This window comes from Ranitomeya variabilis, chromosome 2, assembly GCF_051348905.1.
Source record: "Ranitomeya variabilis isolate aRanVar5 chromosome 2, aRanVar5.hap1, whole genome shotgun sequence".
In the NCBI taxonomy this organism is placed as follows: domain Eukaryota; kingdom Metazoa; phylum Chordata; class Amphibia; order Anura; family Dendrobatidae; genus Ranitomeya; species Ranitomeya variabilis.
Genome location: NC_135233.1, coordinates 196,911,239 through 196,935,465, shown reverse-complemented (window position 1 = coordinate 196,935,465; position 24,227 = coordinate 196,911,239). Strand labels below are relative to the sequence as shown.

Below are 24,227 nucleotides of genomic sequence, written 5' to 3'. Positions count from 1 at the left end.
AAGTGAATTCAATCTCCGCTCACAGAGCCTGACTTGAAAGCTTCAACTTGTACTGAGCAATGAGAGATTTCAGCAGCAGCAGGGAGGAGGGACACTGAGGAGCTGTGAACAAGAATGATGCTGTCAAAAAGGATTATACAGCCATTCTGACAAAATTATTGCAATCTAGTGTTCCCGATATTAAAAATGTGTTTCTGTTTGAATTCATATTCAAATGAGCCTAAAGTGCTCTGGGAGTGTCAAAACATTTCCAAAGCCTCTGCCCTCTTCACTCTATTACCTGCTTAGCCCACACCGTGCTACGCTTGACCAAAAGCGTACTGGCTTGATCACATAGCGGTGAACTATCAGTGAAGCAGAAGATGAGGCTGGGCAGGGAGTAGAACTGGGTAGGAGGAGGCTCGGGAGGTGCTTTGACACACCCAGAGCACTTAAGGCTCTTTTAAATATGAGTTCAAACAGTGATTATTCAGTGAACAGATTGCATCAGTAAACACATGGACGACTATCTTTCAGAGAACAAGATGACCATATAAACACTTTATGTGGTGGTGGATCATGCAGCAGGATTCCCTTTAAAACGAGAAGTGACTGATACTTGAGGCTGAAATCAGAAACAAACTAAAAACTTCAGACAAGATGGAAAGCAACAAGAACGAAAAAAATCAGGAATCTGATTACTGGGACTACTTGTAAATGAGTCATTAAATGCTGTAATTTGTGACACATAAATGTATCACGGGAGCCCTTGCCTTTAGTTATCTGACATTGGATTTATGTCGGGGCTTCCACAGATCATGTGTCTGTATATTAACCTGGGACATGCGCTATTTCATATAAACTTATTGAATTCTGGGGGGTCATGTGACCTATATGTAGGTCCCCAGACCAGAGCCATGTTAAAGGGTAACTATACTTTTAATTTTATATTTCAGAAATCAGTAGTATACATTAAAATAAGTAACTTTGTAATATATCCTATCTGAAAAACCAGCTTCTTTCTCCTCCAGGACTGATCGCTCACTCTTAATTTATGGCTAAAATCAGGCAGATTTTCCCATTACTGAGATAGGAGATGTCAGTTGGTGCTCATAGTGTTCTATGGAGATGGGAGGAGGAGCTTGTTTCACTAAAGGTGGATTTTACCCATGAATTGAGAATTTTGAGATTGAATAATCAATTCAGGGGGAAAAAATTATACATTTCTCTTATAATGTATGACAAAGTTTCTTATTCTTACGTGCATTATTGATGAAGAACATGAAAACAACAGTTGTTTTTTAAAGGGATAGTCCCATTTCAGGCAATGTTCTGCCCTGGCTGCAGTTTGTTAAAAAAAATAGCAAAGTATTCTGTATTCACCTTCCTTGGGTCCACATGTGAGTCTCCACCAGTGCTCTTGGTGTCTGGTATTAGCTTCTGCGCTGATATCACTATGGAAGCCAGTCAGTGAGCTCAGCAGTTGTGCCCATGTAGATGCAACAACCACCTTCACAGTCGCTGAGCTCACTGATTGGCTACTGTTCTGTCAATGTGACATCAGTGCAGAAACCAAAGCCAGACATGAAGTGTCGGCGTAGAATCGTCGGTGGACCCGGGGTAGGTGAGCACACATCGGTTTGATATTTTTTAACACACTGCAGCCAGAACATTTTTTAAAAAGGGACAACTCCTATGTGTCTTGTGCAGACAGCACATACACTCCCTCACAGAAGTTATGTCGCTTATCCATGTTATGTAAATAAAAGCTTATAACATGACGTTAAATTCATCCATTGGTTGTATAAATTATTCTTTTGAAAGCTGAAACCCTCCAAAATGTGGTTTAGGTTAAGAAAATAAACTGGCATCAATGCAGAAATATTGATTATTTAATGGACACAGAATGGTCAGATTTTGGCAAGACAAATGTTTTGTCACCTGGTCATATAATGCACCCAATCCTAGTTTACTTCCTCACCTGTGCTCAGTATATGATCGGTTAATTAGTGTGTGTGTATAAAAAGAAACCCAGCACCCCAGACCTTCACTTGAACTGCAACTTGAACTCTGGCAACATGCCAAAAATCCACCCTGCGACCAAAGCCTGGATTATCAAAAGGCTAAAACAGATCCACTGCAGAGGGGTCTGGCACCTTTAATGAGTCTCAGCGTCAAGTACAAAGAATTAAAAAAAGAGTTGAAGAGACTCAAAATGTGTTTGACAAGCCCAGGTCTGGCAGTACCCGCAAGACAACTGCTCAGGAGGAACGTTTGTTGGTTAGAAAATCCAAAGCAAACCCCTCTTCCACTGCAGCAGAGCTCCAACAGGCATGGTCACCTCAAGTCCCTGTGTCAACTAGAACAGTTTGTAGGATTCTGTCTCGAAATGGCCTCCATGGTCGAATCAGTGCCCAGAAGCTAGCGCAAATAAAAAACCGTGTGGCACTTGCAGAGTCCCATAGCCTGCTAAACAGATGGACTCTGGAAAAGTGGCAGAAGGTGGATTTCTCTGATGAATCTTCAGTAGAATTACACCACAGCCGCCACAAATACTGCAAGAGACCTACTGGAGCCCATATGGATCCAAAATACATCCAGAAAACAGTTACATTTGGTGGTGGAAAGATCATGGTCTGGGGTTACATTCAGTATGGGGGTGTGCAAAACATTTGCAAGGTGGAAGGCAATATCAATAGCCTAAAATATCAAGAAGAATTAGCGACCTCTTATAGTCCAAATCATAAAAGGGGTCACATTCTGCAGCAGGATGGTGCTCCATCTCATACATCCATCCCTACAACAAAGTTCCTCCAGGCAAAAAAGATCAAGGTGCTCAAGGCCTGGCCAGTCCAGTCACCAGACATGAACATCATTGAGCATGTTTGAGGTAGCATGAAAGAGGAAGCTTGGAAGACAAAACCAAAGAATCTAGATGACCTCTGGCAGACATGTGGGATTGCATTCTTTGCTATTCCTGATGCCTTCATTAATAAATTGTATGAATCATTGTTGAACCGCATGGATGCAGTCCTTCAAGCTCATGGAAGTCACACAAAATATTAAATATGACTCTAATAGCACCACAACTTCATTCACCAATGTTATGCAACATATATTTATATTTTAAGTTAATTATTTGTTTGAATATCACATTGCTTTCTGTGGGTGACAACATTTTTGTCTTGCCAAAATCTGACCATTCTGTGTCCATTAACTGATCAATATTTCTGCATTGATGCCAATTTATTTTCTTAACCTAAACTACATTTCGGAGGGTTTCAGCTTTCAAAAGAATAATTTATACAACCAATGGATGAATTTAACGTCAGGTTATAAGCTTTTATTTAAATAACATGGATAAGCGACATAACTTCTGTCAGGGAGTGTAGATGCAGTCTGTGTATTGAACTGCCATATGCCATATGGCTCTATTGTCAAAAGGAGTTTGTCACCTTGAAAATGCCTTATAGGCTAACTATACAGTAATATAGGGGACTACACCCCTATAAGAACCATACTAGCTCTGTATCTGTTACTGGTACAGTGCTTGTGAAAATAACCTTTATTCCATATACAAAAGAGGGGTCTTTAGCGCACCCATGGCGGTACCATGAGCTGGGAGCACCGTTAAGCCCTCTCAATTTGTATCCTTGGGACTGCCCTTGCTTGTGATGGATAGCCCTCAGTTTTAGGCCACGTTCACATGATAAGTACTTGGTCAGTAATTCACATCAGTATTTGTAAGCCCAAACCAGGATTGGTGATAAATACAGAAGTGGTGACGTGTCTCTATAATACTTTTCCTCTGATTGTGTCATTCCTGGTTTTGAGTCATGTGAGACTGATGTAAAATACTGACCAAGTACTGAACATGTGAACATGGCCTGAGAGTGAAATCTGCCTATGGTGTGGGCGCTTTACAGGAAAACGTGTCTCGGTCTCAGTGCGCTGTCTTGTGTAGGGTGCGTTACACTCACTTGCAGACCATGGGCCTCCGCTGTCTTGTGCTCTCCATCTTCAGGAACAGCCACAGACAACTCTGTTCTTTTCAACATTCAATACTGGACAGTTGAAGTACATCAGATTGTAACACACAGTGTTGGGCTCAGCACCCTCATGTTCTTGTGTCAGAAATACAGTAAATCTGCTTTACTTTCGGTTCTTCCCGGACTATCTCTACATTCACTGATCCTGTCAGCCCCAGGGATTTCCTGCTCAGTCCCGCTGTATATCCAAGATCCATTACCTTTCCCTCATGCGGTTCCATGTCTATCTTCCTCTGTACAGAAGGGGTTAAATGGGCTTTGCATAGCACCTGTATCGAGCTGTAGGCTCCAGAAGTTTTAGGAATGTCCACAGGGAGTCTTGTAAGGTCTGATACCACTCAACACACCAAATGTACTCCTCTAGCTGTCAGCCCACTGCTCCTTGAACTTGACCTTGTATCTCTCACCAACTGACCCTTCCCAATGTGGGCTAGTCCCAAACATTAATTGTATTTGTATCTTGCTTTAATGTATTTACAGTCCCTATCTATATTTAACCTAAGCACTTAGCAATGTCCTATCATGTCACCCTATACTTGTGCTGGAGCGTACCTTACCCACACTGGGCATTACCTTTACAGTACCTACACAGCAGCAACATTACCTAAAACACTCTGCAATATTTCACATTATATCCCTAAAACCGCATGACACTGGACACATGACGCTATTGTTGTCTTCAGTGGCAGGGACACGACATTACAGTGCGCACCATTACAACTGTGTGTCTGCGCAGCCGGCAGAGCTTGTATCAGTGCACATGTACATACGCGAGACACAGTTCACTCTGGGAGTGCGCACGGTCCATCACAACCTAAACCATTCCCAAAGATGCAAAATGAAGAGGCATAGTGGTGCACCCAACTCATGGCCACACCATTCCTGCACCAAATTGCCCTCATTCACAAAAGTGGCAGAATGGTGGTTATAGGGGAGTAGTCCCTTGAATCATTGTATAGTAAGTCTAAAGGCATTTTGGGGGTGACAGACTCGCTTTAATTGAAGCCAAAGATCACATGCCCTACTTAGTGTTATTACGTTTAACCCATGGATGCACTGGATGTGACATATGCATGGTGTATACCCCAACTTCCAAACCTCTTGTACGTGGACACTAGTGGGAGCATGCAATGTATTTAGTGTGTATGTGTACTGTGTTCATGCTTTTAATAAAGTGTATGATTATAGACCTGGGGCAGTGTCGGACTGGGGTGTCGAGAGCCCACCAGTAACCACTCCAGGGTCCCACTTTTTAACTACATACAAATGTGACATTATCCGCAATCACAAATTTATATAACAATGAACTGGGCAGATTGTTACATGAATAAGATGCCACCTTTGTCTGTACATAATGATTCATGTATATTGTGCCAAGTGCTGCCCATATAAGAGGACGGTGGCCCACTCTTCTACAAAGGCCCACCGGAGGATTCTCCTACTCTCCTGGCTGCCACTCCAAGCCTGTGCATATAAGAGGGTGCTGGCCCACTCTTGTACAGGGGCCCACCGGAGGATTCTCCTACTCTCTTGGCTGCCATTCCAAGCCTGTGCATATAACAAGGTGCTGGCCCAATCTTGTATTAGAGCCCACCGAAGTATTCTCCTGTTCTCCTGTGGGCCAGTCCAATCCTGTGTATATAAGAGGGTGGTGTCCCTCTCTTGAACAAGGGCCCACCGGAGGATTCTCCTGTTCTCCCATGGGCCAGTTCAAGCCTGTGTAAATAAAAGGGCAATGGCCCATGGGAACACAAAACCCATTACTTGAATAAAAATTTAGACACAAACACAATTTATTGGAATATAATGGCCGAGGTGTTTATTTAGGGTTACTAAAATATAACACTTTAATTTAAATAAATAAATAAATAACCAATTACGAATAAATTATAAACCATACCAACCAAATCCACCCAGACACCTGGGCGATTTTCCCTCGAAATAAACACCACGACAGGGGAGAAAAACAACAGGGAGGGAGGGTGGGATCTTCTTTGATAACTGACAGGACTGAGGTACCTCAGGGCTATAAATAGCAACACTCTTCCCGGTCTTTTTCAAACCAGCCAATCACCTTCCTGGTAAAAGGTGCCAAAAACAACTGGATAAAACCAGTATCCACAGCTCGTGAAACTTCACAGCTTAACCCAGGGTTGTTTTTAACCCTAAAAACCACAGTTAAAATTCACCCTTCTCTTTTTTTTTTTTTTTAAAAACAAAAACCACCACCGTCTAAATAAAAACTCATAGGGTCCGTGTTCCCATGAGACCCCCCCTACATAGGATTCGGGGGAGGGCTACCATTCTTTCACAAGGGCCCACCAGAGGATTCTCCTGTGGGCCAGTCCAAACCTGTGTACTGTAAATAAGAGGGTGGTGACCCACTCTTTCACAAGGGCCCACCAGAGGATTCTCCTGTTCTTCTGTGGCCCAGTCCAAGCCTGCCTGGGAGAACATTGATTGAGCCGGGGGTACCTAACATAAGTACGTTAATAGAATAGGGGACACTTGGCATAGGCACATTGATAAACACTGGTCTATATATTTAGTGCAGGTCTGCAAAACAAACAGTATTTAATCTGTATGCAAAAAAAAAATCCACACTGATAAAGTAACCAACGAACTATACTGTAACCCACACAGAAAAAGCAAACTTGTGTGTCCTCATGGCATCTTCCCACCACATCTGGGCAGGGGTTGTAATAATTCACAAGGCTAAAGCTGACAAATCCCTTTGTAATCCACACAGATGAAGCAGATAGTCCCCTTTGTAATCCACGCAAGTTGGGCACATAAATCCCCTTTAATGCACACTGGTAAAATAACAAACTAATTCTATCATAATCCGCACAGGAATGGGAAAGTGGTAAGAACCCAATTCAATTCACAAGAAAAAAAAAGAAAAAGGAAATCTTCATTTTGCAAGCAGGTCTAAAGCCTCATTCACACGTCAGTACTTTGCATCTGAGTTTTTTTTTATGCTAAAACCAGGAGTGGAACATACAGAGATAAACTATAATTGAAAGATTAACTCCTGTTCTGTATTTTGGAGACGCTTCCTGGTTTGGGCGTACAAATACAATACTGATAATTCACACGTCAGTATTTTTGATCTGTATTTTATGTCAGCTTTTGGTTAGTGTATGCATGAGGCAATGGGGGAGAAAGCATCATATCTTCTGTTATCTATACCCAGTGCTGCTGCTTGACCACTGTCACTTTATGTGGTAAAAACTCTGGAATGCTTCAACATAGCCCACTGATTCTGAGATTGTTTTTTGTGACATATTGTACATCATGATTGTCAGGGCTAGCGGAACGCACCGAGTATTGATAGGTAGCTACAAGGTGCGTTCGCAGCCCGGTGTCCACCGTGCAGAGATATCTGCTGCTAAGTAATGGCGGATAAACTCTGAGCTCACACGTGGGTTAAGCTTCGCCCCGTGTGAACTGAAAGCCATCTCTGTTGCTGCAGAGTCGCGCTGTACACAAAAACTATTACCCTAAGGCTACTTTCACACTAGCGTTAACTGCAATACGTCGCAAATGCGTCGTTTTGCCGAAAATACGCATCCAGCAAAAGTTCTTGCTGGATACGTTTTTTCGTCATAGACTAACATTAGCGACGCATTTGCGACGCATTGCAAAACGTCGCGTCCGTTTTGCGACGCTTGGGCGTGTGGTAGCGGACCGTCGGGAGAAAAAAACGTTACATGTAACGTTTTTTGCTCCCGACGGTCCGCTTTTTCCGACCGCGCATGCGCGGCCGGAACTCCGCCCCCACCTCCCCGCACTTCCCCGCACCTCACAATGGGGCAGCGGATGCGTGGGAAGAATGCATCCGCTGCCCCCGTTGTGCAGCGGAGACAGCGCTAGCGTCGGGAACCTCGGCCCGACGCACAGCGACGGGTTGTTCCCGACGCTAGTGTGAAACTAGCCTAACTAGGGTTGTGCTTGCAAACAAGCCAACGCCTAATTGCCCCTACTGACGCTAACTGCCTGCCTGAGTGTACAGTCCCAGCGCTACAGTCTCACACCACATATATATAAAGAGTGGTAAAGTATCCACTGGCATAAGCCAAATACATTTGATACTAGCGCATGGCCGTGTGTCCATGCGAACCTTTTATAGTTGCAGCTCTTTCAGGACCTTCCTGGAGGACCAATAGGAGCTGCTACAGGACCTGAGCGTTTGACCCCCGACCTCCAATGAGAGGTCCTCCTGTGGGCATGCTCAGTGTATGCAAAGCAGGACTTAGTCCCAGAAAAGCCTGCTCACCGCTGACCAGTACTGGCTACAATGGCTGAGCCTGGAAAGGCAGCAGTAACCCTTCGCACAGTATCAGGCTGAGCCAGATGCTGGGACTGACGTCTCTGCTGAGCAGACTCCACTGCAGCTGATGTAGCATGGGAGACGCAGCAGACATGGTTCGAGATTCCCCCTGTTGAGCGACGGGAACTTGACACCTAACAATGATAGTTGTACATTTGGGTCAATATGATTTTCGCTTATTTGAGGAAAAAATAAAAAACTTGGCAAAAATTTGGAGAATGTAACAAAAAAATCTGTAAATTTGTCAGTTTTCAAAATTTTAATTTTTATGCCCTTAAAATTACAAAGTTATTATATAGATAGTTATACCCCACAAAATAGATACTAAATACCATTTCCCATATGTCTACTTTAATCAGCAGAATTTTTGTAACATATCTTTTTTTGTTAAGAAGTTAGAAGATTTAAAGGTTTATGAGCAATTTCTCATTTTTCCAACAAAATTTACAAAACCATTTCATTTTTTAGGGACCAAATCACATTTGAAGTGACTTTGAGATGCCTATGAGACGGAAATTACCTAAAAGTTACACCATTCTAAAAACTGCACTCCTCAAAGTCCTCAAAAACACATTCAAGAAGCTTATTAACCCTTCAGGTGCTTCACAGGAATTAAAGCAATGTGGAAGGAAAATGCTACTTTTTTTCCACCAAAACATTGATTTAGCCTCAAATTTTGCATTTTAAAAGAGTATAAGGAGAAAATAGACCATACAGTTTGTTGCACAGTTTTTTCTATGTGGGAGAAAACTACTGGTTTAGTGCACGGCAGGGCTTGGGAGGGAAGGAGCACCCTTCAACTTTTAAAGCACAAAATTGGCTGGTCTGATATGCCTAAACAGTGGAAACCCCCACAATTGACCCCATCTTGTAAACTACACCCTCAAGGAATTTACATAGAGTTGTGATGATCATCACGAACCACAGGTTCCACCCAGAATTTCATACATTTGAGCCGTAAAAAATAAAAAATTAATTTTCTCTCAAAAAATGTTGCTTTAGCTTCAGATTTTTACTTTTCACAAGTGTAACAGGAGAAAGAGGACAGTAAAATAAGTTGTACAATTTTTTCTGAATACACCAATACCACATATGTGGTGGAAAATTACTGTTTGGGTGCATGGCATGGCTTGAAAGGGAAGAAGCACCAACTGATTTCTGTAAAGCAATTTTGGCTGAAATAGCTAGTGGATGCTATGTCACATTTGATGAGCCCTTGACATACCAAAAAAGCAGAATCCTAACAAGTGACTCCGTTTTGGAAACTTCACCTCTTGAGGAGTTCATCTAGGGGTGTAATGAGCATTTTTAACTCTCAGGCTTTTCACAGAGTTATATAACATTAGACTGAGTAAATGGAAAATTACCATTTTTACCACTAAAATGTTACTTTGGCCCCAAGTTTTTAATTTTCAAAAGGGGTAATAGAAGAAAATGAATTACAGTATACAACTTGTTGTACAATTTCTTTTGAGCATGCCAATATCCCATATGTTGTCAAAAGCTACTTTTGAGGCACAGTTGAAAGATCAGAAGGGAAGAAGCGCCATATTGTGGTTCAGATTTTGCTGGAATGGTTTGCAGGTGCAAACAGCATAACCCCCCATAAGTGACCCCATTTTACAAAATACAACTCTCAATTAGTTAATCTAAGGGTGGAATGTACATGTTGAGTGGTGAAGAAAGAATAATTACATTTTTATCACAAAAAAATTTTTGAGCCCCAGATTTTACATTTGTCACATGGGGAAATGGGTCAAATTGGCAACAAAATTTGTCACACAATTTCTGATGAATGTGGCAGTACCTCATATCTGGCTATACAGCAGGGAAGGATGGAGAGCTATTTGACTCTTAGAGAACAAATTATCATAGAATAGTTTGCAGACTCCATATACAGAGCCTCTAAGTGCCAGAATAGGAGAATACCCGTTTCAAGTGACTCCATTTTGGAAATTACACTCCTCTGGGAATTTATCTTCAGGTGCAGTGTGTTTTCAAGAAACAAACAGCGGTGGATGTTGCTGAGTGAAAATTTTAAATCTGTCAGTGTAGTGTCCAGTGTGTTGTAGTGCCCATACATTATGCCTAGCTCGTGCTTCTGGAGACAAGGACCCATAAATTAGGCTGACTGTCATCACTATAGAAATGCCAAATATGTGGACGATAAGTGTGGCTTAGGCTAGTTTCACATTTGCATTAGAATCCGCAGCGTTTAATCCGCATCCGCAAGTGCTGGGAAAAACGCATATAAACGCGTACAAACGCGGCGTTTTTTAGACGCATTAGGGAACGCATGCGGTTAAAAAACGCCACGTTTGTACGCGTTTATATGCGTTTTTTTTCTGCGTTTGCGTTTTTGGTGCGCATGGTGACAAATTTTACAGGAGAAAAATCTAGATAAACAGACACCGCCAATGTGACTACAGAGGGCGTGTATTATGGGATCTCTATATATAGACAATAGGACTGCTGAAATCTTAACAGTGTGCTACTGTTTCCTGTGTCATGATGGATCTTCGCATGGAGAGCTTTTATTTCAACCTGGATTTAAGCATCAAGCTGTTTCTTGCCTGTGCATTTGCTTGGGAGCAAGACAGATATTGCGAAAGATGGAGGAGACGGCTTAGGCGTTTTTGGAGACACCCCATTATTGAATTACGTGAGAGACGTGGGGCCTATCACACGCTGTATGGCGAGCTTAATGCCAACCCGGACAAATTCCCGGAATACACAAGGATGTTGCAAGACTCATTCCGGGATTTGCTTGCTCGTGTTCAAGGAGCCATACAGAGACACGACACCCAGCTCCGTAGAGCGATTCCACCCGAGGAACGTCTGCTGGTTACATTAAGGTACGTAAGAAATGTAAACCAATGCCAGTGCTAATTTTGGGTGTACTAACATGTTTGTTTTTTTGTTTGGTATTATCCTTTATGTCTTTAGCATAACCACACCTTAAATAGAACTGATTGTATTTTTTATTAATTAATTATTTTATTCCAGATTTCTGGCAACCGGAGAGAGTTTATCATCCCTCCATTTCCAATACCAGCTTGGAATATCCACCCTGTCGGGAATAGTTGCGGACACCTGCCGGGCTTTGTGGAATGTACTCCGGGATGAGTTTATACCCCTACCCACCTTGGTCATGTGGATTGGAATTGCGGAAAAATTCTGGAGTGTGTGTGATTTCCCCAACTGTTTGGGAGCTGTGGATGGAAAGCACATCTGCATTATCAAACCAGCCAGAACAGGATCGGAGTACTTCAACTATAAAAAATATTTTTCTGTTGTGCTCATGGCAATAGCCGATGCGGACTGTCGCTTCATCGCCGTGGACATTGGAGCTTTTGGCCGTGGCAACGATTCCCAACGGATATCTGCCGCCGTGTGTATGGCAAACATTTTAATTTTCCACGGCCACAACCTCTCCCCAACACTCAAAGTCCACCGATGCCATTTGTTATGGTTGGGGATGAGGCCTTTCAGATGTGCGAAAACCTACTGAAGCCATATTCCAGTCGTGACTTGAACCACACTAAAAAAATCTTTAACTACAGACTGACCAGGGCACGAAGAACTGTAGAGTGTACCTTTGGGATTCTAGTCTCAAAATGGCGCATTCTTGCATCAGCCATAAATCTAAAAATGGAGACAGTTGACGAGGTGGTCAAAGCCTGTGTGGTTCTGCACAATTACATTATGGCTAAGGAATGACCCAACATTGAACTGGATGAACCAGTTGCACACCCACTGCCCGATTACCAGCATCACCCGCTGCGGTTAACAGCTGAAGTTGGCCACATGCGGGACCAATTTGCTGCCTTTTTTGATTCGGATGTTGGACGTGTGTCATGGCAGGACAATGCTGTGTAAATGTCCTGTTGTTATTGTATCTGTACCAGTTATTTTCTTACATGTTACTAATGTTTCTCGTTAATAAACTTTTTTTGGTTGTCTTGACCGTGTCTCATATGTATTTCCTCTGTAAACCGAGGTTGTCCTCACACTAGCAGTATTTGGTCTGTATTTATTATCAGTATTTGTAATCCAAAACCAGGAGTGGGTGATGAAGGCTGAAGTGCTAGAATATTATACTTTTCCTCTAATAGTTCCACTCCTTGTTTTCAAATACCAATATAAAATAGTGACCACATACTGCTAGTGTGACGGCAGCCATGTGGCAAAATGGCCAACAAGTGCTAAGCATCTCTGGGAACTCCTTCAAGATTGTTGGAAGACCATTCCTGGTGACTACCTCTTGAAGCTCATCAAGAGAATGCCAAGAGTGTGCAAAGCAGTCATCAAAGCAAAAGGTGGCTACTTTGAAGAACCTAGAATATAAGACATAATTTCAGTTGTTTCACACTTTTTTGTTATGTATATAATTCCACATGTGTTAATTCATAGTTTTGATGCCTTCAGTGTGAATGTACAATTTTCATAGTCATGAAAATACAGAAAAATCTTTAAATGAGAAGGTGTGTCCAAACGTTTGGTCTGTACTGTATATACAGTTGGGACAAAAAGTATTTAGTCAGCCACCAATTGTGTAAGTTCTCCCACTTGAAAAGATGAGAGAGGCCTGTAATTGACATCGTAGGTAGACCACAACTATGAGAGTCAAAATTGAGAAAACAAATTCAGAAAATCACCTTGTCTGATTTGGCAAGATTTATTTAGCAAATTATGTTGGAAAATAAGTATTTGGTCACCTAAAAACATGCAAGATGTCTGGCTCTCACAGACCTGTAACTTCTTCTTTAAGAGACTCCTCTGTCCTCCACTCATTACCTGTAGTAATGGCTCCTGTTTGAACTTGTTATCAGTATAAAAGACACCTGTCCACAACCTCAAACAGTCACACTCCAAACTCCACTATGGTGAAGACCAAAGTATCCCACTTCTGGCATTTTTCCATGATCTTCACGAAGCTCCTCTTAAAGGGACTCTGTCACCTGAATTTGGAGGGAACAATTTTCAGCCATAGGGGCGGGGTTTTCGGGTGTTTGATTCACCCTTTCCTTACCCGCTGGCTGCATGCTGGCTGCAATATTGGATTGAAGTTCATTCTCTGTCCTCCGTAGTACATGCCTGCACAGGGCAATGGCTATGCCTGCTTGTCAAATTTAGCAAAAGTATCAGTGTTTTGCACTCAAGAAATGTTACTCCTGACTGGAGTAACATTTTTGGCAAGGCCCACGGAGGCGCACACCATAGAGAAGATGCGCCGAATTCTTTAAGTGGCTTGTGTCTCCTAATGAATTTGGCACGTTTTATCCCTGCACAGCTGTCATTAAGACAAGCATATGAAACACTAGTTTTAATGAATCGGAGTCTTGGAGTTTTACTGAACTTTCCAAGACATTAAAGGGGAATTCTCAAGTTTTTAATATGGTCCCCTATCGTGAGAACAGGGGCTTTGACAAGCACCGTGTGAATGTAACAGAGGTGGATCAAGTGCTCTGCCGCTCCATTCATTCTTTTGGGATTACCAAAGACCAACTGAGCATAGAGCTCCGCTATCTCCAGTAAAGCAGCACTGCACTTGATTGACCTTCACTCAATTTACATTTCTAAGCTGTTGTTCTCCCAGTCTGTAGTGACCCCAGTGGTCACATCCCCAGCGATTGGGAAGTTATCCCCTATCCTATGCACGGGTGATAACGTTCAAACTGCAGATTACACCTTTAAAGAAACTAATAATGAACTGAAAACATAGGTCCATGAACAGATCCTTAGTGGGAGATCCCATGGTATTACTACCCTAATTTTCTGCTACACAATTTGTGCAACATATGGAAAAATAAAGCCACACACCAGAAAGACGGGCTCCTGGATCCTCTACAGACACTTCACTGTTATTATTTTTTTATTGCTTTATATTACCTAATTCTTCAAGTTTGTATTATATTGTAGAAAACATTACTCCCCTTAGTGTAACCTGGAATAATTTTGTAAACAAATAGTCATCATTCGCCTTAATTTTTGTTTATTGTAGAATTGAAAACCACAATGTTGAATAGTTTGTTCAGTTCCCGGACATCCCCTTTTATATGAAGTCCCCCTGTAACATAAAAATAACAAATACTCATCTCTAACACTAGTAACATTGCAGTGATAACAACCCTGTGTCTCCCGAGCCTCGTGCGACGTTGCCATGCCACGTGAGTGCGGCGCCCCAGGGTACTGGTCGTCTCAGTGGTATTGCTTTCCTCTCGGGGAGAGTGATGCTACGTTTGGAGGCAAAGAAGGATAGCTGCATCCAGGTATCACAAACATGCAACTGTGAGGCTGTGGCCTCTGATACGGCTAGGGGGCGCTGTTTGTTCTCCCCAGAATGTGCATGCAGACGGATGAAGTCCATAGGTGTGCATGAGAGTCACGGATTTCCGGTCCGAGTTTTCCAGGTGGCTGAAGGCCACAGGTTTGTGTGTGTTTAAAAACCCTGCAGTAAGGGGTATGGGTGTGTCATGCCATGTCAAGTGTCTTGCCAGGTGAGGCCAGGTGTGCGAGGTGCACGTCAGTGTCAGTCTGGTGTGTGCTGGTCTGCAGAGTGCATGGAGGTGAGCAGAGCCAGCACCCAGGGCAGCTGAATAGCCTGGCACCCGCAGCGTACACAGAGATGCAAGTCGTCCATGGTACTGGTCTCGGATGTGGACAGTCCTGTGCCCGGAGGTGGATGTCCTGTGCCCGAAGGAGTCGGATGTGGTCAGTCTTGTGCCCGGAAGTGGATGTCCTGTGCCCGAAAGAGGACTATCATGTGCAATGATTGTAAACAGGTGGATATGGTGCCCGGCTGCTATCCGGAGGATATCCTGAACTGTGTACGACTGTGTGAGTAAAGAGTCTGTAAAGAGACTGTGATACAGCGATGCAGGACACCCACGAGAACTAGTCAGAGGAGAGCTGGCATGTGTAGTGTCTGCAACATATGAGGCTGTGTGTATGGAGATGTATAGAGACTGTGAGATGGCGTGCGGTCGCCCAGGGAAACTGGACAAGGGAAGTCTGGCCTGTTTAGGGACCGCAAATCTAAAGCCATGTGATATGTATTGCTTTGAACCGGTGTAAACTGGTCACTGATAATATCCACTGAAGTTATATGCATTTATGTGAATTGGACTTTAATGCTGTGAAGAAACACATTAAAAGAGACTTTTGTGTTTGAATTTGTGGGTCACTGCTTCTTCACTGCGTACGATGCTGCTACCGCTTTACACAACACATTTCACACTCCAGGCCACCAGGGGGAGCTCCTAGCCCTATTTATTAGGTCACTCCCTACATATATATATAACTGGTAGTCTGTAGGGAAAGTTAGTTAGTTCCAGACAGTAGTCTGAGGTGGACAGAGGGTCCAAGGAGCTGTGCATGCCCTCAGAGCTGCAGCTCCCAGAAAGAGACACTGAAAGGCAGAACTGTATTGTAGCGAGCATGTAAGGAGAGGAAGCAAAAGGAGAGGATACCAGAAGGGGACCAGCCCTGCACAGGCTGCCTCCTTCTGAGGATCCCAGTAGCCGGAACACTGAGGTAGTAAGGACCTTTATGCTTTGCTCCAGAGACCGGCAGGACAGCTAATTTCACGTTACCTGTCCGCCCTACACCCAGGAGGCACGGTGGCACCCCTTAGAGGCTGGGGCATGATAGAGTCCCTATAAACTGCCTCAAGCCACCAGTCATACGGGTTTGTCCTATCATATCCGGGGGACAGAGAAAGACAGAACATCTACAACAGTTGCGAGGACCTTATGAGAAGCTTAGCAGTAAGGGACTACAACACCACGGCACTAGAGGAAGGCTTTTATTTCCACCTAGACAAGGGGACTCTGGACTTTCCCTGCCCTGTGATCTGGTGCCCTGGACTGTGGATGCTGAAGTCTTCAGTAAAGGTAAAGAGACTGCAACCTTGTGTCCTCGTTCTTCTCTGCGCTTCTCATCATCCACCATCTACACACCGGGAAGCCCTGGGGACATACTTCACCTGTGGGAAGGTATACCATCTAGCTGCCATAACATCCCCAGCAGACCCCTTAAACCAGCGTCGGTCACCCTGACCGAATACCACAGGTGGCGTCACGAACGCAAACTCTTTTCCCCTTTAAAGACCTTTCCCTTTTACACGGACGTACCCAGGGCCACGGATCGGGTCAGCCACCGTGACATCCCCCCTGTGAACCGAAGGACCTGGGACCGAGTACCCCATGGCCCCATGGGGGCGCTCCATGAGCCTTACAGCTATTATATTGGGCTGCCGTGATTTCTCTTCTTTCCGCTGAACCTTGGGCAAGCGGAAGTTGTGAGAGTGCAACAGCCCAGTTATGGTTGATGAATGGCTACAGCACTCATGTGGTATAACAATGCTACTAGAAACCCCTGGCAGACACCAGCGCCGTCAGTGCAGGAACGGTAACGATGCGAGGGCAGTATCTATTTTTCTTTCTTTCACAAGAAAAACTACTTCATTGAAAGCTCCACTCCTACTTCGCTTACCCTGCCTACACTGCTGCTTATTGACCCTTGGTAAGGGTCACACTTCCGCATGTGTTAGTCCCTGGGGTGGGAGTAAGGTGCACCAATGCCAAAAACTATTCCATGGCTCAGTTGGACATACGCATAGTGTGTGGTTTGTTCTGGGACTTATGGGCTGAAGCTGTAGCACCCAACAGTCCAGTATGTCGCCAGGAGTTGGCTATGGTAACAAGGTCATATGATGTAAATAGTAGTGATGAGCGAGTGTGCTCATTACTCAAGTTTTCCGAGCATGCTCGGGTGTTCTCCAAGTATTTTGGGCATGCTCATAGATTATGTTTGAGTCCCCTCAGCTGCATGATTTGCGGCTACCACACAGCCTGAACACATGCAGGGATTGCCTGTTTCTTAGGGAATCCCCACATGTATTCAGGTTATCTTACAGCCGCAAATTATGCAGCTGCGGGGACTCAAACATAATCTACGAGCACGCCCAAAATACTCGGAAAACACCCGAGCATGTTCGGAAAACTTGAGTAACGAGCATACTCGCTCATCACTAGTAAATATTCAGTTTTCCTTCACTGTAATGTCTATAAAAGAGGATGTAGTGTATGGAGCACAGACAAGCAATAGTTCATGTGTAGCAGAGCTGTGTGTAAGGCTGTGTGTCTGCAGAGCAGTACGGTGCTGGGGCAAGTGTTATATGTTTGCTTGTAGTACTAAACTGACTGCATGTTGTAGGCAGCGAGTGTCTTTGTAATATGCAGGGGGCAGAGCCTGTATGTGATGTGCAGGCGGCAGATCATTGTGTGTAATCTGTAGGTAGCAGAGCCCTGTAGGCTCTGTGTCTTGACAGATGGTACCCAGCCCACGTCTTTAGGCAAAGGGGGAGGTTATGTAGCAAAGCCAGGTAGGACAGGGTTAAATTCTAACTCAGCAGGGTTTGATTAAATGCACCTGCCTAGCTTTTTTTTTTTTTACTAAGAACCAGAGGCTATGTTCACTAGAGGTATCAGTCTGCTGGATGTGGAGCAGAGTAAAATGTGCTGCTGGTGAGTGTCCATCCAAAAGGTGAGCTGTAGCTGGGAGAGAGACAAGCCAGAGTCTCGCGATGAATGGAGACTGCACTGGTCAGCTAGGAAATCTGAGCAATCTGTGCGTTGGCACTGCAGAGAACCGTGTGGAATCCGCCGCCTGTTCAGTGTAAACTGTGTATGGAGGTGAACATTTCTGTTTGGTGTTGGAAGCTGCTGGAGCTCAGGCTTAAAGGGATATCTTCAGCCCTCTTTTGTGTATGAAGTTTGCTCCAGGACAAAGGACTGGGTGAGTCCGCACTAACATATGTGCCCTGCTTAAGGTACCGTTACACTAAGCGACTTACCAACAATCATGACCAGCGATCGTGATCGTTGGTAAGTCGTTGTGTGGTCGCTGGGGAGCTGTCACACAGACAGCTCTCTCCAGCGACCAACGATCAGGGGAAAGACTTCGGCATCGTTGAAACTGTCTTCAACAATGCCGAAGTCCCCTGCAGCACCCGGGTAACCAGGGTAAACATCGGGTTACTAAGTGCAGGGCCGCGCTTAGTAACCCGATATTTACCCTGGTTACCATTGTAAAAGTAAAAAATAAACATTACATACTCACCTTTTGATGTCTGTCACGTCCCCCGGCGTCCACGCGCTACTGCAGGGAGCTTTCCGTGCACTGAATGTGTCAGCGGCGCCGGCAGTAACAGCGGTGACGTCACCGCTGTGCTCTGCTTTACGGCCAGCCGGCGCGCACACAGTCAGTGCAGGGAAAGCTCTCTGCAGCAGCGCGTGGACGCCGGGGGACGTGACAGACTTCAGAAGGTGAGTATGTACTTGTAGCGCCCCCACCGCCGCAGGGCCGAGGGGTACCCGGTACCGGGCCTCTGAGTCTCTGCTCTGGGGTCGTCACGGTGGCTAGGCCCCGGTCCGTGACCCTGCCGAGGGGCGCACAGTGAATGATAGGATGGATGTAGATGGTGGTGAAGCTGTAGTGGTGTGGTGCAGTAAATAACGAGGACACCAGGTTGCAGTCTCTTTACCTCTTTACTGAAGATCTCTGGGTCCTCAGTCCAGAATCTGGATAACCAGGCTGCGCAAGTCCGGCCGGTCCAATGGCACCTCCAGAGTTCTCTTAGCAGGTGGAAATCTGTGCCTTCCTTCTAGCGCTATGTGTTGCGGTCCTTCCCTGCTGTGCTTACGGAAAGTCCCCACAACTGTTGTGTCTGTTTCTTAAGTTCCCTCACAACTCGATTAGATGATGTTCTGCTAATCCTCCGTCCCTCCCTGGTGTTATGGTTGGGACGGCACCCGTTTGACGGATAGGCTCGGAGCTCTTCCGGGACCCTAGAGTCGCCCCTCTCCACAAGTTGCCCCCCAAGACTGCATAGGTGATATGAGTGAGACAGCCCGCCTTAGACTGACTGTCCTGCCGCTGTTTAGAGTATCGCTTGAAGCTGGATGTTGTAATACTCCCTCGGCGTTCCGGCCACCGGTAGTGCGCCTCAGTAGGGTGTTGCTTCGGTCTTACAGCACGACCCCTACTGGTATTCTCCTTTTGCCTTGATCTCGTTTCTCACTCAGCACAATCTATCTCGCTTCTGGTCCTTCCTTGGGCACCGCCGCTATCCTGAGCAGGCACGGTCCCATTACGTTCGTTCAAGTTGCCAAGCCTCTGTCAGGATCCCACCCCTGACAGAGACCCTACTGTATCTTCCCCCACAACACCCTCTGCCACAAGGTGTTGCCTGGTTCCAACCCAGTCAGCTTTCTCACTAACTTCCTGCCTGACCCCCAGTTTACCCACTATGGTGGGGAGTGGCCTAGTGAATAGAACCCTTAGCTCCCCCCGGAGGCCCGGCTGTGAAATGTATTGGTGTCTGTGATACCTGATCAGATGAACTCCTTCAGTGCCATCAGACGCACCATAGCTCCCCATAGTGGCGGAGCCACAGTACTGCAACGACCAGGACTCTGGGGCGCTGCATACTGTTTTTTTTTTACTTTTACAATGGTAACCAGGGTAAATATCGGGTTACTAAGCGCGGCCCTGCGCTTAGTAACCCGATGTTTACCCTGGTTACAAGTGAACACATCGCTGGATCGGTGTCACACACACCGATCCAGCGATGACAGAGGGTGATCAGCAACTAAATAAGGTGCTGGCCTTCTAGCTCCGACCAGCGATATCACAGCAGGATCCAGATCGCTGCTGCATGTCAAACACAACGAGATCGCTATCCAGGACGCTGCAACATCACTGCAACGTCACGGATAGTTGTCGTTGAGTGTGACGGTACCTTAAGTGAACTGTTTGTTTGGTGTGATACCTTTGTGTCCAGAAGAGGCTGTTCTTGGTTTTTGAATCCCTTGACGTTTTATGAAAGTAATAAAACTGCACGTTTACACCAAACTGCATTGCCTGTGTGAACACTATCTAATGCCTACCTGATAGAGAGAAAATACTACTTATACATCAAAGACATATGTCTTGAATTTTTCTTGAGATATTGTAAGGAAAGTTCTAAGAGCTCATTCAGAGAGGCGTATAATCGGTTTGTGTGCACCATGGAATGCACATGGACCCATCACAGCCAGTCTCATGATCTGCATGGAAAAAATGGCAGCATGTACTACTTTAGTCCATTTTTTGGACCAGAATAATGCATGGCACGAAATTCACCCACGGAGAGTCAGTCACATCCACAATTTGTGGTTGTGACTAGCCCAATGTTTAATATGGCCGTCTGAACCAGGGCTCAACCAAAAGCATCATTTCAATGACCGTGCTTTTGGTCTACGTGTGCAACGAAAAAGATACGGACCAATTTTAGTCCATCTAATAGCGCACATGACCAATTTTGCACATAAACTTGAATAGTGTCTGTAATGACCAGTTCCTGCATCCATCCACAATCCAGCTGACCACGGAGCCAGGTCTGTGACAAAATGAGGATGCCGGGGTGGCCCTACCATTCGTGCAACCTGGGCTGGTGAATAATTGCGCATTGTCGTGACTGATTGGCCTACAAAAGGCCCATATACTGTTCTTAAACTGGAGCCTCTCCTGTCTGTGTCCGCCATTGTGTGATGTGACTGGCCAGAATGTTCTAATGCTTGTCTGAACCTGGCCTAAATATGGATTAAACACTATGATTAAGTAACACACATTTATGTTACTGGCGAATGTAATATATTTATTTCACATGTGAGAATGTAAGGACTTGGCAATAATCAAGCTTAATTTTTCTTCTTGCTCCTCAGAATTACCACCACTGCTGCCTGCATGATGGATCTGCGCAGATACCCTCTGGACCAGCAAAATTGTACCCTGGAGATAGAGAGCTGTAAGTTCTTTTGTGTTGATTTCAGTTAATTTCTTTTTAATCTAAATGATATTTTAGGAGAATTAAAGATGTTAAGAATTAGTTTTATGGTTATAAAAATGTACATGTTTTACACAATATTATTTCTACACGTGGAATACTGAAGATAGCAACGGGAAGGGAATTTTCAGCAAATTCCACCATGAATGTTTTCGGTGAGGGTGCGTTTCAAATACTGAGTTTCATGTTGCTATTTTGCCATGTTTTTGTAGAAATTGTGGCAAGACAGCACTTAACCATGATTTTGTGAAAATTGCAACAAAAAAAAAGCTAATTAACCAAAACGTATAACTACATGCTAAGGCTACTTTCACACTAGCGTCGGTACGGGCCCGTCGCAATGCGTTGCTAATGCAAGCCTATGGAGAAAAAACGTATCCTGCGGGCAACTTTGCAGGATGCGTTTTTTCTCCAAAACGATGCATTGCGACGTGCGTCGAACGACGCTAGTGTGAAAGTAGCCTAATAGAAGAGGTTAAAGGGAACCTGTCACCCCCAAAATCGATGGTGAGGTAAGCTCACTGTCATCAGGGGCTTATCTACAGCATTCTGGAATGCTGTAGATAAGCCCTCGATGTTACCTGAAAGAGGAGAAAAAGAGGTTAGATTATACTCACCCAGGGGCGGTCCCGCTGCGGTCCGGTCAAATTGGTGTCTCAGGTCCGCTCCGGCGCCTCCTATCTTCATTCCATGACGTCCTCTTCTGGTCTTCACGCTCCGGCTCCGGCGTACTTTGTCTGCCCTGTTGAGGGCAGAGCAAAGTACTGCAGTGCGCAGGCGCCGGGCCTCTCTGACCTTTTCGGCGCCTGCGCACTGCAGTACTTTGCTCTGCCCTCAACAGGTCAGACAAAGTACGCCTGCGCCGGAGCCGCGGTGTGAAGACCAGAAGAGGACGTCATGGAATGAAGATGGGAGGTGCTGTACCGGACCTGAGACGCCCATCGTACCGTGACCGCCCCTGGGTGAGTATAATCTAACGTCTTTTTCTCATCTTTTAGTTAACATCGGCGGCTTATCTACAGCATTACAGAATGCTGTAGATAAGCCCCTGATGACGGTGAGCTTACCTCACCATCGATTTTGGGGGTGACAGGTTCCCTATAAAGAAAAAGGCCGGCTGCTCTTCCTGAACTGTTAACGGAGTACAGGCATTAAAAATAGTACCTGTATTCTGTGAATGGGACACGGAAAATGTTTTCTGTGATGTTCTGATGGCCATAGTGACAGTCCCTTCTCCCTCCTCATTTATAGAGAAATGGTACTCACCTGGTTTGTGCTAAGTGATAAGAAAATGGCTACAGGTTCTCCAAAGGTTTTATTCTAAGTGATGAAAAGTCTGCAGAGTCACTTTATCCAAACTCTGTGATCCGACCTCTGGTCCAACCTCTGGGATCCGACCTCTGGTCCGATGTCTGGTCTAACCTCTGGGATCCGACGTCTGGTCCAACCTCTGGGGTCCAACCTCTGAGATCCGATGTCTGATCCAACCTCCGGGATCCGACGTCTGGTCCAACCTCTGGGATTCGGTGTCTGGTCCAACCTCTGGGGTCCGACCTCTGGTCAAACCTCTGGAATCCGACGTCTGGTCCAACCTCTGGGGTCCAACCTCTGGGATCCGATGTCTGGTCCAACCTGTGGGATCTGACGTCTGGTCCAACCTCTGGGATTCGATGTCTGGTCCAACCTCTGGGATCCAACCTCTGGTCAAACCTCTGGGATCCGACCTCTGGCCCAACCTCTGGGATCCAACCTCTGGTACAACCTCTGGGATCCGACGTCTGATCCAACCTCTGGGATCCGAAGAACAGTCAGGTCACATCTTTTAAACAGCTTTGTAGTTTTGGAAACCTGAAGTAGTTAAAAGAAGCTGATTTGCCTGAATATATGCACAGCAGTGATTTTTTACATTGCACTGCTTATACTCATTCTTTTTAGCATTTCTTTAGAAATTTTTCTGGCGGCTAGGGAGCATGTCCACCGGAAAGAGACATCACGTGCAAATAAGAGCGCATGAATCATTTTGGAAGATAATGTACAGCAATGTCAAAACAACGTTGCTGTGCGCGTGTTCCGTGTTATGTCACTTGTTTAGGGTTGGGAAACCTTGAAGATGTTAAAAAAAGCATCCTGCTCATTCTCTGAGCGGCTTCTGCTGGGAAGCTGCCTGCCCTCCATGCTTCACTATACACAGGGAAAGGCTCAGGCTGTGGAGTTACCACAAGAACAAAGGCAAAACCGTTGTGAAGCCACTTCAGGCAGCATGTTCCAGAAAGCTCATCGGCTGCATTAGCATATAAAAGACGCTGTCTGCACATAGACTTCTGTGCAGGCACTGGCAAGTCTCTGCTACTGCACAGAAGGTTGAAGACACTGCCCATAGAAGGGCAGGTAAGGTACCCATAAACACATGAGTCCACGGCGCATGCGCGAGCTTACGGTTCAGCAACTGCACGTTACAGGTCAGTGTGATGTGCATGGGAGGGGGGTGATATTATAATGAATAGGCAGGGATATTTTCCAGGCACCACACGCCCCGGAGCCTTGAAAAAATCATTAACATAAAACATTAAAAGTACATTTCTCAACATCCAGACCACAGCTATGAGGCATACAGGTAAGACTGGTTTAACCATTCTATTACTTGTAAGCCCATAATAATGGCTTAAAAGCGTCCAGAGGGACAAATTCCCTTTTTAAGAGGAAATAAATGTTCAAAAACTCTACATATGAACAGTGTAAGAGTCACAACCAGGGCAGCAGTCATGCCCGAGCACTCCGGCGTATTGGTGCCCTGGTCTCCCATTACATGAAAACATTGTCCATCACTTTGCGTACCTGTGGCTCCACTTTCTGTGCCATCAGGGTCACCTCTGTTTCACTGTAGGCTTCCTTCAGTCAGTGTTATAAAGATTGAGACACAGTTCTGTTCAACTTTCAAATAAACAACTTTACTGTTCCCTTTACGCAGCACATC

General features: G+C 45.1%; 1 protein-coding gene across 1 annotated transcript in view; it reads left to right on the top strand.

The window, feature by feature from the left end:
- The window catches only part of LOC143804877 (gamma-aminobutyric acid receptor subunit beta-4-like), a 344,582-nt gene that overhangs the window by 211,136 nt on the left and 109,219 nt on the right, over positions 1 to 24,227 (top strand). Inside the window, exon 5 of the mRNA XM_077283412.1 lies at positions 21,132 to 21,214. Within this exon, the coding sequence (XP_077139527.1) occupies positions 21,132 to 21,214 (83 nt within the window). The remainder of the gene's footprint in view (positions 1 to 21,131; positions 21,215 to 24,227) is intronic.